Source organism: Periplaneta americana, chromosome 9 (genome assembly GCF_040183065.1).
Source record: "Periplaneta americana isolate PAMFEO1 chromosome 9, P.americana_PAMFEO1_priV1, whole genome shotgun sequence".
Taxonomy (NCBI): Eukaryota; Metazoa; Arthropoda; class Insecta; order Blattodea; family Blattidae; genus Periplaneta; species Periplaneta americana.
Window position 1 is genome coordinate 6248068 of NC_091125.1, and position 19217 is coordinate 6267284.

Sequence of the window (19217 nt, forward strand, 5' to 3'; positions counted from 1 at the left end):
GGGATCTAATGTTGTCTTAGGTGCGTATCCCCATACTGTAGAACCATACAAAAGCACTGATCTAATCAGCAATTTATAAATTGTTACTTTTTTAGATGTTGACAATGCACGTGTTTTTAAAAGGGGATACAGTTGTACCATTCTTGCTATTGTTTTTGCTCGTATATTTGCAATGTTGATATGCCATAACAGACGACTATCCAAATGGATTCCAAGATACTTAACAGAATCCTGAAATTCAAGGGCAGTACCATACAGTGTGAGTTTAGTTTGTGGTACACTTCGAGTTCTACTGAAGGCTATGACTTGACCCTTCATTGTATTTACAGTTAAGCGCCAATGTTGGAACCATTCTTCTATAAGGTGGACATGCCATTGAAGTCGACCAATGGCTAGATCGGCATTACGATGTGTAATGTATGCTAGTGTATCATCTGCATATAAGGCTAACCTGGTGACGTCAGTTTCTGGAAGATCTGAAGTATATGCACAATATAAGTAAGGGCCCAGTACTGAGCCTTGCGGAACTCCTCCTTGAATTTTCTTTTGTCTTGATAAACAGCCGTCTTCCTTAACACAGAAACGTCTGTTCCGAAGAAAATCAGCAATAATATGAATCAGTGCATCAGGAACCTCTGATTGGATTAATTTATAAATTATACCAGTATGCACACAGAGTCAAATGCACTTTTGACATCGAGAAATATTGCTACGGTAGTAGCTCTGTTGTTGAAACCGATAGTTGTTTGTTCAACAAGACGCAGCAGTTGGTGTGTTGTAGAGAGACCTTGTTGATATGCAGCCTGATAGGGTGGAATAAGGTTTGGTGCACTTTGTAGAAGTCTGGTCATAAGAATTCGTTCGAATACTTTGCCAAGGGCATTAATCAAACTTATTGGTCTGCGATTTGCTGGAACCTTTGGATTTTTCTTTTGTTTGGGAATGGCAGTAATATATGCAAGTTTCCAAGCATCTGGAAAATATCGATGAGCTATACACTGATTGAAAAGCTTGGTAATATACATAAGTGCCTTTCTAGGTAAGTTTTTAAGTTCCATGTTGTTAATTTTATCAGGACCTGGTGCCTTTTTTGGTTTAAGGCGTTTAATAATGGTTTTGACTTCTGACGGGCTCGTTAAACAAATGTACTGGGATACGGGACATAGTAGGAATGTGCTGACAGTTTCCTCGACATGGCGATAATGTTCAACTAAGCTGTCACATTCATTAGCAGGTTTAAATTGGTTCTCAAAACAATTGGCTATCAGTTCAGCTTTTTCACAAGACTTATAAACTGGGCCATCTTTGCCATGTAAAGGTTGATTTTTAGAGTAGGAATCATGTTTGGTTAACCGTTTGGTGATTGTCCAAATTTTATTTGACTGTCCTGCATCAGCAACATCTTTTTCAAATTTCGAAACTTTGATTTCTAGTGCCATTTTGTGCACTCTATTTTTCATAATGTTATATACGTTTTTGTCAATTTGTGATCTAGTTTTTTGCCAGCGCTTACGAGCTCTCTGTTTAGCCATTCTTAGTAGACGTAAATTCGAGTTTTGATGAAGATAACTTTGTATTGGTTCTTTCTATAGTGAAGCATATTTTGCTGCTTTCAAAGTATTTTCAAAGATTTTAATTCCTGCATCAATGTCTTCTTTTGTTGTAATCAATGGATTAGCAGAAATTGATTGTGAAATATATCCCCGATAGGACGACCAATCCATGCTGCTTAAGAAAGCTTGAGGAAATAGCCTCTCAGTAGTTGCTCTTTCAATGATTAAAACAACAGGGTTATGATCAGAGGACAGTTCTTGTAAAGTGTCTATAAACAGGGGTACAGTATTACATCTGAAAAGAAATCCATCAAGTACATCTGGTTTATGATTTGCATTTTGAGGGTAGAAAGTAGGTTTGTTAGGAGCTAAGATTTGATAGCCGTGCTTGTCAGCATGTTTTGAGAGTATGCGACCTCTGGTTTTTGTTACGCGTGAATTCCACTCAATGTTCTTAGCGTTGAAGTCACCGCCAATTATAAAATTATTTGATATACAAGATATTGCATCAAGTTCTGAAAATAAGAAAGGCTTATTTGGAGAGCAATACATCGACCCAATTAAAATGGTTTCGTTATTGTACTGAATTTCAATTAAAGTTATAGATATGTGTGTAAGCTGGGGTGATTGTATTCTGTAATGTCTAATACAATTTTTAATTAAGATAGCTGTTCCACCAAAAGGGCCATTACTTCCATCAGAGCGATACACTGTATAATTTTTAACGCTGAGTCTCTTATTAGGTGTTAATTGAGTTTCTGTGATTAAAAACACATCTATATCATGCTGATGTAAAAAGTCGTCAAGTACATTTTTATCCCTAGTCACTCCATTGGCATTCCAGGTCACTATTTTTAGTGGCTTGTGTAACTTTTGTCTGGGTTTATTTTGTTCCATTTCCAAACAGACTAGAAACACCATCAATGAACACTGATATTTTATTAAAAATATCATTTTGTTGCTTCACTTGCAAGAAGGTTTGATGTAAACATCTTAAATAATAACTGATATTGAATGTTTTTAAAAAGTTCCACCATTCTCTCAATTCATGAAAAAATTGACAAAAAGATGAACTGTCAGCAAATTGATCTGGTGCCTGTCGAGTATTATTATCGATATTTACCTTTCGGAATCCTTTAATAACCTGTTGAGTGACAGGAAGTGGAGGAAAAGACTGGGCAGAAAGATCTGGCTGCTTCTTATGGGTAGGATTCTTGGTTTTCACTCCATTTACGTAAGCTTGGTATTTTGGGCACTGTCTAAAATTAGCAGGATGATCCCCTTGGCAATTTGCACATTTTGCAGGAATAGAAGTAGGTTTTTGACAAGAATATGATTCATGGTTCTCACCACATTTAACACATCGTGGTTGGATGTGGCATGAATGAGCCTTGTGGCCAAACCCTTGACACTTGTAACATTGAATCGCCCCTTGCCGGGAGATGTAATCTTCAATTTCCACTCTAAGATGGCAAAGACTGCGTAACTGACGAATATCGGGTTTGTCTTGTAATTGATTTACTGTCAGGACCCAAATTGGCATAGGCAACCATGTCATTAAGCCTGTGTTTTCATCTTGGACGTTTTTTTTTAATTGCCGAACTGACTCAATAGGATAATGTAAACTCCGAAGTTCAGTTAGGATTTCTTCAGACGAGGATTCATTTGGAAGTCCTTTTAGAACAACTTTCAATACTTTTGAAATGTTATAAGGAAAGGTATAGAAATTATATTTTTGCAGAATCAAATAATCTTGTAATTTCTCAAAATCATCTTTTGTTGAAACATATAGTTTCAGACCGACAGGACTAATCTTCCCTTCTGCTAATATTTGAAGCGAGTTCTTCAAAGTTTGTTGCAACTTAAAGTAATCAACTTTACTTGTTACCACAATAGGGGGTGGTGGCTTATGTTTCCGACTTCCATTTTGGGAATTTGCAGATTTTTCTTCTGTGGTGGAAAAATCCATTTGTGATGTAGGTTGTTGACTTATAGAATTATCTATTTCAATTTCTGGATCTTCTAATAGTGGTTGGAAAACATTGTTAGTTTTCACCGGAACTGTAGTTCCCATTTTCTTATACAAACGAGTAGCTGAAGTTCGGGGAAGAACTCCCTTCATTTTACTATGTACTGACTTGAATTTAAATTCATGTATGTCGGCTTCTCTAGGTGAGGACATTTTTCCGACTTTACGCCGTGTTCCAGTAGAGTTATGAACTTCATCAATATGCGAAGAAATGGCATTCTTTTCCAGTTGTGGATTTATAGCAGCATCATAGATGTCTGAATGAACCTGAGCAGTAGTTATAATTTCACTGAAATCACTCGAATTTTCATTATAAGTCATATTGAATAAACAACACAATGGGTCCGTCTACAGACGGCCCAAAAACGAAGAGAATGTAACTCAAATAAATATAATAATTGTAATTAATACACAAAAATTAAGAACTTGCTTTCAGCACAAATTTTAAATTATCTGAACACTAGTGAAAGTTAAACACAATGTGAGCACTGTACGCAACAAGACGCAGCTACTAACTGACTAGGACTGCTCTCCACCGCGTACCACAGCCAACTGGGGTGGTTAAAACAAAACCTACAATCACCTACAGATTTATATACTCTCGAAAACAGATGGCTACACATTCCATGGTTCAGTAAATGCAAGCTAAAAAGAAACGAAATAGTTTTAATTAATAGATTGAGGGTAAATCATACACTAAACCCGGAAAAATTATTTCTTTTTTAAATTAACTTCAAATCCTTATTGTCATTGTAGAAATAGGAGGCCAAATAACCAACATATTTTCTTTGAGTGTGAATTAAATAATAGACACAGGGAAAAAATGTTTGAGGAATTACAGCAAAAGAAGATACCTTTACCGACTTGTCTTAAAACATTACTAGCGTCGGCAAATATGGACATTATAAGTATATTAATCAAGTTTATTAGACGTAGCAAAATTAAAGTATAAGAAATATTGATTTTTCATGAAACCAAAGAAAATATTGTACTTTCACAGATGATATAATGATAAGTCAGAGACTATAGTATACGAAATTTGAGCTGGCTACATGGACTTTTTGGTGACCGAGGACATAAAAGAGAAAGAAGGAGAAGAAGAAGAAGAAGAAGAAGAAGAAGAAGAAGAAGAAGAGGAAGAAGAAGAAGCGCTATGCGTCAGCTTGTGTAATCTCGGAAGCAACTTGAATTGAATTAAATTGAAAGAGATGAAGTGGAAGGAAAATTTTAAAAGTTACCAAAACGCGTCCTCGCAAAGGATTCGGGACTGAAAGAAATTGAATATGTGAGTTCTAAGCCTGTTGGCCACTTGTCTCACTCCGGGTTACGCTGCTCCACTGAAGCTCTAGAAAATTTTGAAGGGGATAAGCCTAAAATGGACGTAACCCCTTAGGTATCACATACGCGAGGGGAGGGAAATGTGATCAAATTGATCACAGGACAGTACGAAGAAGAAATGGCGGTGTAAAGGTAAGCGTTCACTACATCGTATCGCACTTCTCGTACGAATCGCATGCAACGGATATTTTAAGTGCAGTGCGTTCACTGTAACGGCTTCACCTCATCGGATTCCCCTATCAGCTGTTTAAAACATAACGTTGTACGATATTGACATTACTGAAAGCAGAGGAACTGAGGTTAGGTCTATTAATTACGTTTGTTAAAGGCTGTGTGATGTATCTTGTCTCACTGTGAAAAGAGAGAGAAAGGAAATATGTCTATATTGTTATGGCGATGGGGGAGTGGAGCGGTGCCGTCCATCCATTCAGTGTCGGAAGGGACCAGTTGATACATTCTGTAGCGCAAAATAAAATAACAAAATATCTCTCTTCATATCGTGTACTTCCATCACTGAGCTTGACTTTCAAGAAACTGAGTTCCGGCAGCCTGTACAATAACAAGATTTTGAAAGGAATCCTGAAAATTTACAACCCCTCCTATAATCTCCACCCTCATTTGAAGGAACTTGGTTTTATTGCTATTGAGACAAGATAAACCTTACCAGGTATAGCGAATAAGAATTTGTAATTGCTTCATGCGTCTTAATTGAAGAGGAAGAAACGAAAGAAATGTTGGTTACATAATATATTTGCAAGAAATGACTTGATTACTGTAATGGGAACGCCTCAAATTATATAATTCTTCGCAATTTACTACACGCGAAATAAGTTTTCCGTCTGCAATTTTGGCGCGACACTGAACATGTCACAACATAATACTAAGAGTAGACCAATTAAAATTGATTTATTAAAGAAGGCCATGATCGCACGCATCGGAAAAGTTGCCCATCCGAGAAACGTGGACGGATTTGGCGATAGGCGATGCGTGCGATACGATGTAGTGAAAGCGGTTACATAACAATTACAGCAAAGATAGTCTTTTTCCGATCCGTGCGATTCGTCTGATGCGTGCGATACGATGTAGCGAACGCTTACCTGCTCATTGAAAGGACTCGTAACGTATGCAACGCCTCTGCAGCGTTGCCAACCTGAACACGAGCGAGTCGGCTACAAACATCCCAAAATTCAGTTACAAAGACTGAAATTAAGCTACGCTCAAAACTTGAAGAATTTGCGTATATGTTGTTCAATGTGTTGCGTTTAACGATAATTTCAATTGACCGTTATATTAATTTAATAAAAATAAGTCGAAAGGAAAAAATAATATAATTAAATATTATTATTATTATTATTATTATTATTATTATTATTATTATTATTATTATTATTATTATTATTGTTGTTGTTGTTATTATTAATGGGGTTATGAATGTTAATATTTATAATAATCATTATTTCTTATAAACAGAAAAATCAATACATAGACCTAATCACCTAAGCATCAACACACTTCTATAAGTTTGGTAAAGCGTTACCCAACTCAGTCTACAAAGTATGCAGCAATACAATAAAAAAAAGGGAAAGTATTTATTAACTCACCTAATGAAATCTAGTTGATCCTTTTGATAACACTTGCTAACACAAACAAAAAAAATGTCACTGTCCACGTATTTATATACATTTGTCTACGTATTTATACATATTTACAGTAAAAATTTTGTAAACACTGACACACATTGAAGAAGCCATCAACCTCTTCTTCTTCTTGTCGTTCGTCACTTGGTCCTGCCTCAGGATATAACACTGACTTGTCATTGATCTTAGCATGCGGTGATAACAGGAGACCATTCAGTGTGTTTGTAGCAAGCTTATTACGTGGATTAATTTCTATGCGGCAGGCTTTTCTTCCTCGTGGATGATTGGCACTCACTGTCAGAACTCAAGATGAAATCACAACACGACACTAAACTGCACACAAAAGTTACATTTACTAAGTAGGTCCTATCTCAGTAGAACTCGACTGACTGGAAATCAAACACATGTAAGACTGTTTTCCTTATTTCCAGTATACTGATGGGGGAAGACGCCATAAAAGGAAATAAATACCGGGTAACAATGAAACATAAGACTCACACATTTTAAAACTGGCCCTTCCCGGCCTTCCCACTCATATCTATCTCATTGTCAATTTGTTGCGACATTTTGTGCAAAATACTGTAGACCTAAACACTGTGTCATCAGAAGGCCATTCGTAAATAGCGGTAGCCTATGTCTGGAGATATTTTAGTACTTTAGAGATAGCCCTTATGCTTGAGTAATAAATAGATCCGAGATCAATGTTATGATGTTTACAATGTTTTGCACAAAGTGTCGCAAGAAGTGGACAATGAGATACTGTAGATATGCATGGGAAGAGCCAGTTTTTAAAATCTAAGAGGCTTAAGTTTCATTGTTATTTGAAGTCGGAGTACAGTTATTTTTGTGGAGTAGGCAACTCCTAATAAAAACTCTGCCGTGTGCCGGGAAGTTCACAAACAGAAGAACTGTCAGGTTACTGGTTTGCTTTTGTTGGGTAGGCGACCCCTAATAAACCGCCTGACGGGTGTCTGCAAATTCATGAGTACAGGAATTGTCAGTTACAGTAGGTCATAGGCGCTATTCACATAACAGGAAAATAAAACTGAAAATAGGAATGCTACCCTTTCAGAACGGCCCGAGGTTCACTCAGCCTCTTATAAAATTGAGTACCGGGTCTTTCCCGGGGGTAAAAGGCGGTCAGAGCGTGGTGCCGACCACACCACCTCATTCTAGTGCCGAGGTCATGGAAAGCATGGGGCTCTACCTCCATGCCCCCCTCCCCCCAAGTGCCTTCATGGCATGTTACGGGGATACATATACCTTTACCTTTTACCCTTGCCATAAATGTGGGTCACATTGTTCAGAATTCAGTCTGTGACACAAAGTTTCAACCGGTATGTTTCCGTATTTTAATGAAGAAGTGAGGAAATTCTGGTGGGTATTAGTATGAGAAAATAAATTTGTCAAAAGAAAGTGCTTACACATGGTCACTCGATCGAATCTTAATTCGGCTACATTTTGACATTCGGCTACGACCATTCTGATACAAGCTACATGACTAACAATTAAGCTACGTTTAGCCGAATTCGGCCACGGGAGGCAATGCTGCGCCTCTGAGTGCTTTATTACGTAAACGGGTATCACGGCTGCCTTGATCAAGTCATCCTGAACATGCAATTTAACAAATTTACTGCAGACTGTCAGCGGAAACTAATAATATATCAATCCGTTATATTCTTCCACAGAGGTAAGTAATGTATACTGTTACATAGTATTATATATTAGCGTAAATTATATACTCATTCTTCACAACTGGACTTTGGACCACACCAAGATAGAACTGCTGGATTAAACAGCTTCCTCACACTTTCCGCCTGCATTCCAATCCATCTCTGCTTTGTGGTGTACGTCTGCTCTTAGTGGAGAAATTTATTTTATTTTTTGCACTGAGCTGCTATATAAAAATTAGGGCCAGTCTTCGATATCGCCCCACACCACACACGGGACCGACGTCTAAGGTTAGTGGGTTAGTTGAGGCATTATTTGAGTTACTATATGAGGCCGAGGAATTGTGTACTGTAGGGAGATACACAAGTTTCACCACGTTAAAAACATGTCGGCGGGTAATGTCTTTCTGACAACTTCAGTCTTCAATGGCTTTGTAAAGTACATGCAGTAACATCCTTGGAACCAACATGCTTATCTTTGTCGTTTGCGTCTGTGTGTTATAGAGACGTGTAATTATTATTTCACATATTAGTAAGTATATCAAAATAGTTGACATATTGCATGCCACTTCGAGTTTCTTACTATTGTCTTTTTCAGTCGTAATGGACGTGTTCAAGATGGAACGTGAGATCGACCCTCTGGCAATAGAAAGAAGTAATAATACGGATGTAGAAGAGCAGAAATATTTATCCGAGGTATCCTATATTGAAAGTGATTACTAATTATTTTCTAACTGTGTCATTTATAACAATACAGCTTATCGTGTGACGGAAAACGCATGCTAGAATGACTGTGGGTACCGTTGCTTACGAGATTACACAAGCTGGCGCATAGCACGATCGAGAGTAGGTCTCTGTGAGTCATGACAATTTCTGCCGCTAGGTTCGCCTCGCTGCCCTAAGAAATGATGAATAGTACCATTACGAAGCATTGTGTATCCTGAAAATAGTTCGATTAATTGTGAATTACTGATTGAGTACGAATATTATAAATATGCTAAGCATATTACAGTGTTATTTGAAGTTTGTTCAGCTAAGTTATATTCGAAAATTGTCTGTGTTTTGCTATGTGAAGAACTCAGTACCAACAGGTCGTATCTTTATAGCTTGCTTTTTAAATTACATATTGTCTGTCTTAGTTTTCCAATAAGCTGATTTTGTTCCTGAATTGCCCTAGTAATTTTTTACGTTGTAATGTAATGGCTTTGGGAATTTTTTTACTTTCAATTGAGCACTGTGTGGCTATAGTTTTTTTATGTGCTTCATAGATTTCTTCAATTGAAACATTTGCTTCATTGAAAGCTGATGTACTATGTTCAACATTGGGTTTATTTTTCTTAGCAGGATGGATGTTATTCACCACTTCTGTTATCCTTCTTTTGTTGCGTCTACTTATGTTTGAAACATTTTGTTTATGTTTTGGAAAATCATCAAAGACGGATGGTACCACATTAGGAAGCAAACGTTTTAATGTTGTGCTAATGCTAAAATCAGCTTCTTTGAAATGTCTGCCGCAGACACGCGATTTCTTGTTTGGCGTCCAAAGAGTCCTTGGTTTGTCCCCTTCGCGAGAAATGGCCACACAGCACTTCTTTCTTAGTCCTTCATCTTGTGGAAAACAATGAAACGAAAAATCACATTCTTTATTCTGGTTCGATTTGCACAATGGCACTCAGCAGTAAACCATTTCAATTACACAAATAACAGGCTAACTTCCTAATTTAATAAATGCTAATTCAAAATATATTTACACGCACTAAAATACTACAGCGTTTACTATTACTATGCTCAATAGATTAATCAGTAGCCTATAGAAATGTTTTCACCACTGCAAGAAAAAATCGCGCAATAATTATTATACTTCTCAGTTATTGTGACGTTCGTATTTTTTTTTTTAAAAAGAGGGAAAAGTTAGGCCTTCTTGCAAATGCTTAATTATGAATTCAAGGAAATTAAAGATAATATTAAAGAAATTACCCCAAACTAAATTCAGCTTGTTTTGCTATTAGATCTATGCAAAAGATAATAAATATCAATACCTTAAAAACAATATACTTTGCATACTTCCACTCGGTAATGAGTTTTGGAATAATATTCTGGGGAAATTCCACAGATAGTAACAATATATTTCTATTACAAAAAAGAGCAATTAGAATAATAGTAGGTGCCAAATCTAGGGAATCGTGTAGGGCTATTTTCAAAAAACTACAAATAATGCCCATGGCTTGTCAGTATATCTTTTCATTAATAATCTTCCTCCTATGTAATCGTGAAAACTTTGTAACTAATTCAACAGTTCATAGCATAAATACACGTCAAGAAAATGACTTTCATACTCCATCGGCAAGTCTATCGTGCTATCAAAAAGGAGTGCGTTATATGGCAGTAAAAATTTTTAATAGCCTCCCTATCGATATAAAAAAATGAAACTCAAAACATAAGATTATTTAGGGCCAAATTAAAGAAGTACCTAATTTCTCACACCTTCTATTCTGTAGGTGAATTCATGACATTCAATAACACTTCAAGAAATTGATACTAAAACTTTGTGTTGTACTAGTAGACTATATTGTAAATCTCGTCTATATATATTTCATCTAGACTATGACTATAAATTAAGATTTTATAATAGTATTCAGTTTTTTGAATTGTTCCATATTCTAGCTGTAAGCAGTGTATGAATACCATGGAATGTTAATAAATACAATACAATACAATGTCATTTAAGTGTTCTGCTATGAATATTTAGGGCAGAACAGTGCTCCGAGCGGCGGAATTGTCATTACGAGGGAACCACTTCAGACTCGTTTTTCAAGCGCTATGCGCCAGCTTGTGCGATCTCGTAAGCAACGGTGGGTACATACGCAGTGAGAATGTCGACTGCTGTCCTCACGTCCACATACCTCAGTGATGGTGCATTATCGTCCAACCAGTACAGGGGTATCTTACGGTTTTCATGATTTTCTCTCCTGCCACTACAGCTGGGGCCCGTTTAACAATGCTAACAAATTACAAATTAACAATTTACTGATAATAAGTAAAAGATTACAAATGCTTGTAAACTGTGTTTCAAAATGCTGTCTTATTAATTTGTAAAGTTTGACGAACTTTACAAAATCAGCTAAAAAAATTTACAAATAAGCATTATTGGTTATATAATATCGCTAATGACAGTTTACAAAAATCACTATGGAGCATATATATATATTTTGTACTAAAATAGATTATTCTAAGCTTGCTGATTCATATTTCACCAACAGAAAATATAAAGTATTGTTAAAAAAAAAATTGAAAGTATGTAGAATTTTTATATATTGGTGACAGTGGAGTTTGGTGTGATGTGATTGGTCGAGTATACCAATATGTTGAATGGTTGGTCTGTTACTTAAATGACCACAGTTAGCGCCAAATTCAGTCAACTAAGTTAATTAATTTATTTATTCGCATGACAGGTACATAGATAACTTATCTTTTACCTAAACACAACCTCAAGATTAAAACAATAAACTTAATACAACTTAAAATTAAATTTAAACAAGGAATTAAACAAAATCCTTAAAGAACTAAAAACTAAGAACTAAACAGAGGCCCGAGGCTTCTCGCTTCCCAGTATCTAGCACATTCAGTCAGTGATTTTAGAGCTGGGCAGCATTGGAGATGATCCCTCTTCATCGCTTCTTGAAGGTCACAAAGGGTACAGGTTGGATGTTGATAAATACCGAAACAGTGGAGATGCTGTGCCAAGCAGTCATGACCAGTTGCAAGGCGGAAATGCGCGACTGTCAATCTTCTTGGTCTGTTAGGTATTGGTAGAAGGCCCCTTCTCCAGTGTTTTCCATATGTTCTTTCTGCAATCTCATGGGAGTGGATGTTGTGGGCAACTTCTTTGATGTATAATTTTATTGTCTGGAAGGGTGTTGGTTTAGGAAATGTTTGTAAAATTTTAACACCTCTTTTTGCCAAGGCATCAGCCTACTCATTGCCAAATAAGTTGCAGTGCCCAGGGACCCACTGTAGTACCACGATTTTGTGTTTTGCTTGTAATGGTTGTATGGCAGTTTGACAGTCTTGGATTGATGAAGACTCAGGGTCTGAGGAACCTACAGATTTTATGGCTGCTTTGGTGTCTGAGAGGATGACGACATTCTTGAATTTAGTTTGATGACATATCAGTTGAGTTAAGGCTACCCTAATAGCTTCAATTTTACCGTCATAAGCTGACCTATGAGTGCCTACAGCTGTATAGAAGGCAAAGATATTGCTGTATACACCGGCACCAACATTAATATCATCCTCCGATTTGGAACCATCTGTATAAACACGAAGCCACTCAGTTTCTGGATACTTGAGGTTAATTGTTTCAAGAGCGAGGGATCTTAATATATCTACTGGTGTTTCTTTTTTACAAACATCATCTTCCAAATCTATGGAGAATAAGATGGAGTTAGAAAGTATTGGATTTAAAAATTGAGGAATAGGTTCTGGAGTATTACAAATCTGATATATTTCCCTCAATTCCATGACTCTTTGTATAAATCCGTGCTTTGTTTCAACCTTCTTTCGACATTATGATAAGATTGCCAGAATTGGTCTCCTGAAATTCTCAATAGCTTTTCGTATAGAATTAGTGCCTTCTCTTCAATTAATCTATGAATTGGTTTAAATCCTGTTAAGAGGAGCATGGCATTAATTGGAGTGGTTTTGACTCCACCAGTGAGGAGGCGTAGAGCTTGGTTTTGCACTAGATCGATTTTATCTAATACTGTCTCCGAAGCTGTTATTAGGGGTTCACAACAGTACAATATTTGAGGTAGTATATACATTTTATATACTGTTTGTAGGATAGTGCGGTCACAACCCCATCATGAACTTGCAATTCGTTTAATTCCATTTAACCGTTTGGATGATGAGGATATAATTTTGTCTGCCTGGTGAGACCATTTTAGTTTCCTATCAAAGGACACTCCTAAATACGTAAATACATCTGTTTGATGAAGTAGAATATCTTTGTATCTTAGGTTAGGGTGTATGGCTTGATGACTTAAAGGGAAGGTTGGAACTTACTTTTAGTCATATTTACATTCATGTTATTGTGGTCACACCAATGTTCCAGGATGTTGAGTGCTGTGTTAAGAATGTTAGTGGTTTCGGACTCAGCTTTTCTTTTGGGTGTTTCAGTATGAAAGACTAAATCATCCACATACAATAGGCATCTTATGTTGGGTATAGATTTTAATTCCTGAATTAAATCATTTATATATATATTGAACAAAACACAACTTAACACTGCTCCTTGAACGCCAGTTTGCAATAAATTGCTTCTCGAAAGGGAAGATCCAAAACGGACTTTACATGAACGTTGATCAATGAAAGCTTTAACCATCGAAGCACGTTAGATTTAATGCGTAATTGAGCAAGTTTGTATATCAGTTTCTCTCTCCAAACTGAGTCATATGCAGCACTAAAATCAACAAAGACTGCATTAAGTATGTTACCTCTATCTAAGGCATCCTTTATGTCTTGACTAAATTTAGTAACTTGCTGAACAGTCGATCTACGCTTCCTGAAGCCAGCTTGTTCATAAGCTAATAATTTGTTAAATTCAATATACCAGTTTAACCTTTGAGAGACTATGCTTTCCATTAACTTTGCCATAAAACTAGTTAACGAGATTTGCCATGCATGTAGGATCTTTACCTTTTTTTAAAATCGGAATGACAACAGCACTCTTCCATTGGGATGGTATTAATCCTGTAGACCAGATTTTGTTAAAAAAAAAAAAAAACAAGAGTGGTTCGTTTAGCCTCTATTCCTAGATGTTTGATAAACTCGGGATGGATTTTGTCTTCTCCTGGTGTTTTCTTGTTTTTCAGGATTCTTATTGCCTTATTGAGTTCTTTCATTGTAACAGGAGTTGTGAAAATACAGTCAAATAAGTATATAACAGATTTGGTCCACGTACAAATATGCAATTGATAAAATAATTACATCTAACCACAAAATCACGTTCATTTTTTGTGTTGATCCATCACTATTGAGGCCTATTAATGTTGCATCCATAACCTCACAAACATTAGTGAACCCAGCAGCAGTATAAAAATCCTGTGCCACAATAATAAATAACATTTTGGTGTTGAAAAAGCTGCCTCAAATTTAACTCTTTTAACTATCCTGTGGGCACATTTTCACACTGATATTTTAGAAATTCCGTGCTTATCTGCTAATGCACGGAACTCACAGCAAGTATGCAACCATGTAAAACAATACAGTTTTCTCGCTTTGAGGTTAGGGTACCACTTTTCCCTTTTGGTTGTTGGAAGTGATGTCCCATATATTCTAGGAGAGACTTGAGAATACCGCATAAGTAGTGTTGTTATTGCGTTATTGAATAATTTATTTTTGGTGCAGGGAACTTCTTTTTTTGAGTGCGATATTTATTAAATGCTCTCTTCATATATAAATACCATGCGGTATTCTGAAATACAGTAGAACCCTGATTATCAGTCACTCTGTTAACTGCTCAGCGGATTATCGGCTGTCTTTCTTACACTTCTTTCTTTTTTTTCTGCAGAAAAAAGTATGTAGTGCTATACCTTATATTAGTACCTATTTTATCTAGAGCCTCTTATTCCAAGCCTGACATAATATTATTACCGACAGTAGGAACAGTTACTGGGAGACCTACGAAGGTAATTTTCCCCAGACCAACATTGCACAGTACTGATGTCGACACATTGATCATGATAAACAGCCTTCATTCTCCGATGAATGTCTATCGGGGGCACATTTTCTGCTGTTAAAAACTCGATCATAGCACGCTGCTCCAGACGCACCGACATCGTGCTGGTACATGCCACCATGTTTGAGGCTATAACTCAGAGCTGGCAGAGATACGAAATTGTGTCACTGAAAGCAGAAACTTCACTGAATACAAAGTACTATCACTAATATTTTTGACTATATTCACAGAGCCAAAAAATAGGAAGCATTACTTTTCAGCATACCCTCGTACATTTCTGCAAAGAATTAAATCATCGCTAGGAATTTACTTGGCCCTTATAAACCCTTGTTGACAACTAGACTTAAATTAGTGAACTCCTCATCCAATATCTAGCCTGTTAGACACAACACTATGAAACTGTAGGCCTAAGTATGTACTAAATTTATGAAATATTTTATGGTATGGATTATCCGATTTTTTCGATCAACCGTCCAGTCAACCCCTTTGATTACCACAGATAATAGAGGTTCTATTGTACAGCGCGAATGAGCAAATGCTGGGTAACTTTCGGTGTTGGACCCCAGACTCATTTCACCGGCATTATCACCTTCATTTCATTCAGACGCTAAATTATGTTGATAAAGCATCGTAAAATAACCTACTAAAATAAAAAAAAAATCTTCGTCTGAGTCACTAGAACTGTTTATTTTAATTCTTAATGTTATCCAGTTACTCAAAAATTAATTTAATAAATATATCTTTATTGTATTCATAATTTGTTGCAATATCAAACTTTACACATCTTAGAGCTACTGTAGACAATGTGCTAACTTTACAAGTAAATTTTACACGTTTGTAAAATTACTCTTCATTGTGAAACAAAATACTTGTAAAGTGCGCAAAATTTAATTTGTAAGATTTGATTTTCTTTGTAAAGTTCAACATTACAAACAAAGATTGTGAACAGAAGTAACAATTTACAAACAAAGTTTACAATTTACAAAGATTGTAAACATTGTGAAACTGGCCCCTGGTCGCCGGAACCAGATTTCGCCACTGTTGTAGCTGCTGAAACTCATCGGAATGCTGTGGACTGTGATATCATACCGTGGTTAGAGCACAGTCTAGTATATGCAGTCACGAAGCTTGAGTTTGTTGAGGGTACTAGTAACAATAGACTGTTCCGATACTATTTCGCATTGCCTGTGATGAGGCGATAGTGGCGATCCTAGTGGTTAGCAACTATCTATGGATGCATATTCCCCACTATTAAGCTGAGTGACTGTATATACTAGACTGTGGTTATAGTTTCATTACCAAATTTCTTCCCTGATGATTCATATGCTATCGTGCCTGAGAAAATTATTTCTTAAACTAGAAAAGAAGGTTGTTTGTGATGGCTTGCTACTAGTTTCACCAGCAAGAAAATGTTGCTGCGTAAAATATGGTGGTATTAATTTTTTTCTTACCTTGTTCATAAGTTTGAGTTACTCATTAAATATCGTCCATTCGAACTTTTCTCGGTGTGGTAATGTGAGGAGAGATGTCATAGCCCACAGATAATTTCTTTTTGAATCAACATTTAAGAGAACTGTGCTGTATTCTGCGACTGATTATTATCAGAAGAAACATCTAATAATTAATTTGTATGCTGTTGATTTTGAAGTGAGTACACGTGCATTCTTTGACATCAAGATTAATAATAGTAGTGTAGACAGACTTCAAGAAGAATCATTGGATTTTCGTGAAGAACCACATAATGATAATATATTAAAAAAATATTTAAATTCTGTTTTTTGCAGGATGGAATAAAGACGGACTATGGTCTGAAATCAGAGATGGCATTTGATGAAACTCTTGTGCCAATTGACTTTCCCGTCGTGAAGAGTGAAGTTGAGGTGAGCGCAGTTTATGAAGTGAGTTGGTCAGTAGTTCTCCCTCTGTTATGTACTGGCTGATATGACTGCTAGATTCGGGTGACCAGGGGATACGAATTTTGCTGTCATACTGTCCATATCTTCATGCTATAAATTTTTAAAATCTTTTCCCCCCAATTTTTTCATAGAAACTGCAATGTTGAATGTTCACTAAATCATTCCATTTTGCTGATTTCATCCCCGCTGATAATTTTTACCATGTCTGCTTTAATTTAATTGACAGTCCAGTGTGGAATGGTGGTCACTCTCAGCTAATCCCGTGGTAGCTGACTAAAATTGTGCTTTGACCTGGTTTAGGAAATAATCTTAGTTGTGTTTTTTTTTCTTTCTTTTTTGTGTTAGTTTATTATCCAAACTCCACATATTTGATGTCTGTTTCCTGGTCCCATTTGTTAATAATTACGCAATAAACTAATAAATCACAAAGACTATTTCATAATTTCTTTCCCAGTAGCAGTAGTATCCTCACACTGACTGTTACATGGGGTGCAAGAAGTAATCATGTCTTCAGTAAACCAATGGACAGGATTGTGAATATGGAAATCAAACTTGGCTAAGCTTTTCATACAAATTATTTCACTACTGACACTGGAGTGGGTACATGTGAATTGTTGACATCAGGATTAATAATAGAGTGGACATACTTTAATAGTCAGTGGTTTTTTGTCTGAGACTTCTGTTATATGACATAATTATTATTTTCTGTATTTTGCAGGAGGGAAATGTATTAGATCTGCACGTGACTGAAATAAAGCTAGAATGTATGGATCCCACGTATGATCTGAAATCAGAGATGACATTTGAGGAATCTCCTATGCCAGTTGACTTTCCCATCGTGAAACGTCAAGCTGAGGTGAGTGCAGTTTATGAAGTGTGTTGGTTGGTAGTTCTCTGTCTGTTACTTACTGACTGATGTGGCTACTAGATGCAGATCACTAGGGGGAGCGATTGTAGCTCTCACGCTGTCCAATTCTTCCTCTTGTCGCTCTTCGTGAATTTTCAGTTACACTTTTAGAGTGCCACATGTTGAATAATGTTGAAAAACACTGTTCTATAAGGAAGAAGAATTACCCCATAGAAAATCTGTCCCAAGAATTCTCTTCTGATAGCAAAAATTTTACTAGGCCTAATACGATTGATATGCATTTCTGTGGCACCTAAAATCGAAGCACTTTTGTTAATGTAAGTTCTTCTATCTTTCAGTTTTATTTGCTGTGTATTTGTAGGAAGAGCAGAGTGACTTGGACACAGTGAATGAGGATCCACGGGTAAAAGTAGCTGCAGAGGACGAGATTTTTACGGAAAGGTGAGTGTGATGTGCGAGTCTTCACGTATAAAATTCATTGTGTTTGAAATTTCCGTTTTCTTGACTGTCTAGAAGCATCTTCAGAAGAATTATCTGTGTGCTTCGCGCTGCAATAATCAGTCATCATTAGAACGTGGAACTGCATGCAATTGCATGTTTTTATCGATTTGACATATTGAAAAAGTAAAAGTGGATTTTTGCCGATGATGGTTTTATGTTCAAATGAAGCCAACTTTATTTTACATACATGCATATTTCGAGGGCTTTCCCCTTTAAGTGCTTATATGTTTTTATTTTACATATTTAAATGCATATATTAACATCTTCACTTGTTTTTCCTGGTTGAGTATATAATTTCAGAATTTATCTGCGATAAAAATTAGAATAATTTCTAAGAAATATAAAAATTATATCAGAAATAAAACCAGTAATTATGTAATTATCATTGAGGACATTGCTGCGACAACAGTGGATAGGTTACTTGTTCCTAGTGCAGAAGTTGGGTCGTTTTCCACTTTATCATGAGGCCAGCTGCTGTCATGTGTATGTACTAGCCTTGTAAGTGTAATTTTTCAGGAGCCAGAGTGAAAATACGCGTCGCCTAGATGTCATTCAGACTTTTACTCTGATTTCGTAGAACGAAAAATGAATATATTGAGACACCTGCGACAATAAAGTCAGTATTGAGGTCATGGAACTGCTGCGAAAACAATACTGCTAGTGCTCTGAATTCATAGAAACAAAACTAAATGTATTTGAACACCTGTGACAGTGAAGTCTCGTGGGGTGTAAATTTTCATTTCAACAAGTTTTACTGCACAATCTAGCAAAGAACCAGTATATAATCTATCTGCTTACAAGTTTAACTGCCAACACGCTAAATGAAAAAAGTAGCATAAAAAATTTATTAAAGAAACGAGTTTCTGAAAACAAATGTTTTTCTGCTGATGGGAAAACCGTTTTCTGTGCAACACTTATTACTTTAAACTATTTTCCTTTATATCGTATTTTTAAACCTCTCAAATG

The 19217-nt window shown here is 36.3% G+C and overlaps 1 protein-coding gene and 1 long non-coding RNA gene across 12 annotated transcripts in view; one reads left to right on the forward strand and one right to left on the reverse strand.

Moving 5' to 3' along the window:
• The window catches only part of LOC138705750 (uncharacterized), a 114125-nt gene extending 106007 nt beyond the window's left edge, over positions 1–8118 (reverse strand). Inside the window, exons 1-2 of one of the 3 annotated variants that reach the window (XR_011333747.1) lie at positions 7982–8118; positions 6522–6890 (exon numbers count right to left, since the gene is read on the reverse strand). This is a non-coding gene — a long non-coding RNA (uncharacterized lncRNA). Of the gene's footprint in view, positions 1–6521; positions 6993–7981 lie in introns of all 3 variants that reach the window. The other 2 variants (XR_011333746.1, XR_011333748.1) reach the window with 2 other exon arrangements.
• Positions 7213–19217, forward strand: part of LOC138705749 (zinc finger protein 239-like) — a 167419-nt gene continuing 155414 nt past the window's right edge. For 5 of the 9 annotated variants that reach the window (XM_069834361.1, XM_069834360.1, XM_069834358.1 and 2 more), the window contains exons 1-5: positions 7213–8247; positions 8826–8923; positions 16751–16864; positions 17601–17738; positions 18112–18191. In XM_069834361.1, the coding sequence (XP_069690462.1) occupies positions 8172–8247; positions 8826–8923; positions 16751–16864; positions 17601–17738; positions 18112–18191 (506 nt within the window). In that variant the 5' untranslated portion in view covers positions 7213–8171. Of the gene's footprint in view, positions 8248–8825; positions 8924–16750; positions 16865–17600; positions 17739–18088; positions 18192–19217 lie in introns of those variants that run through there. The other 4 variants (XM_069834363.1, XM_069834355.1, XM_069834356.1 and 1 more) reach the window with 4 other exon arrangements.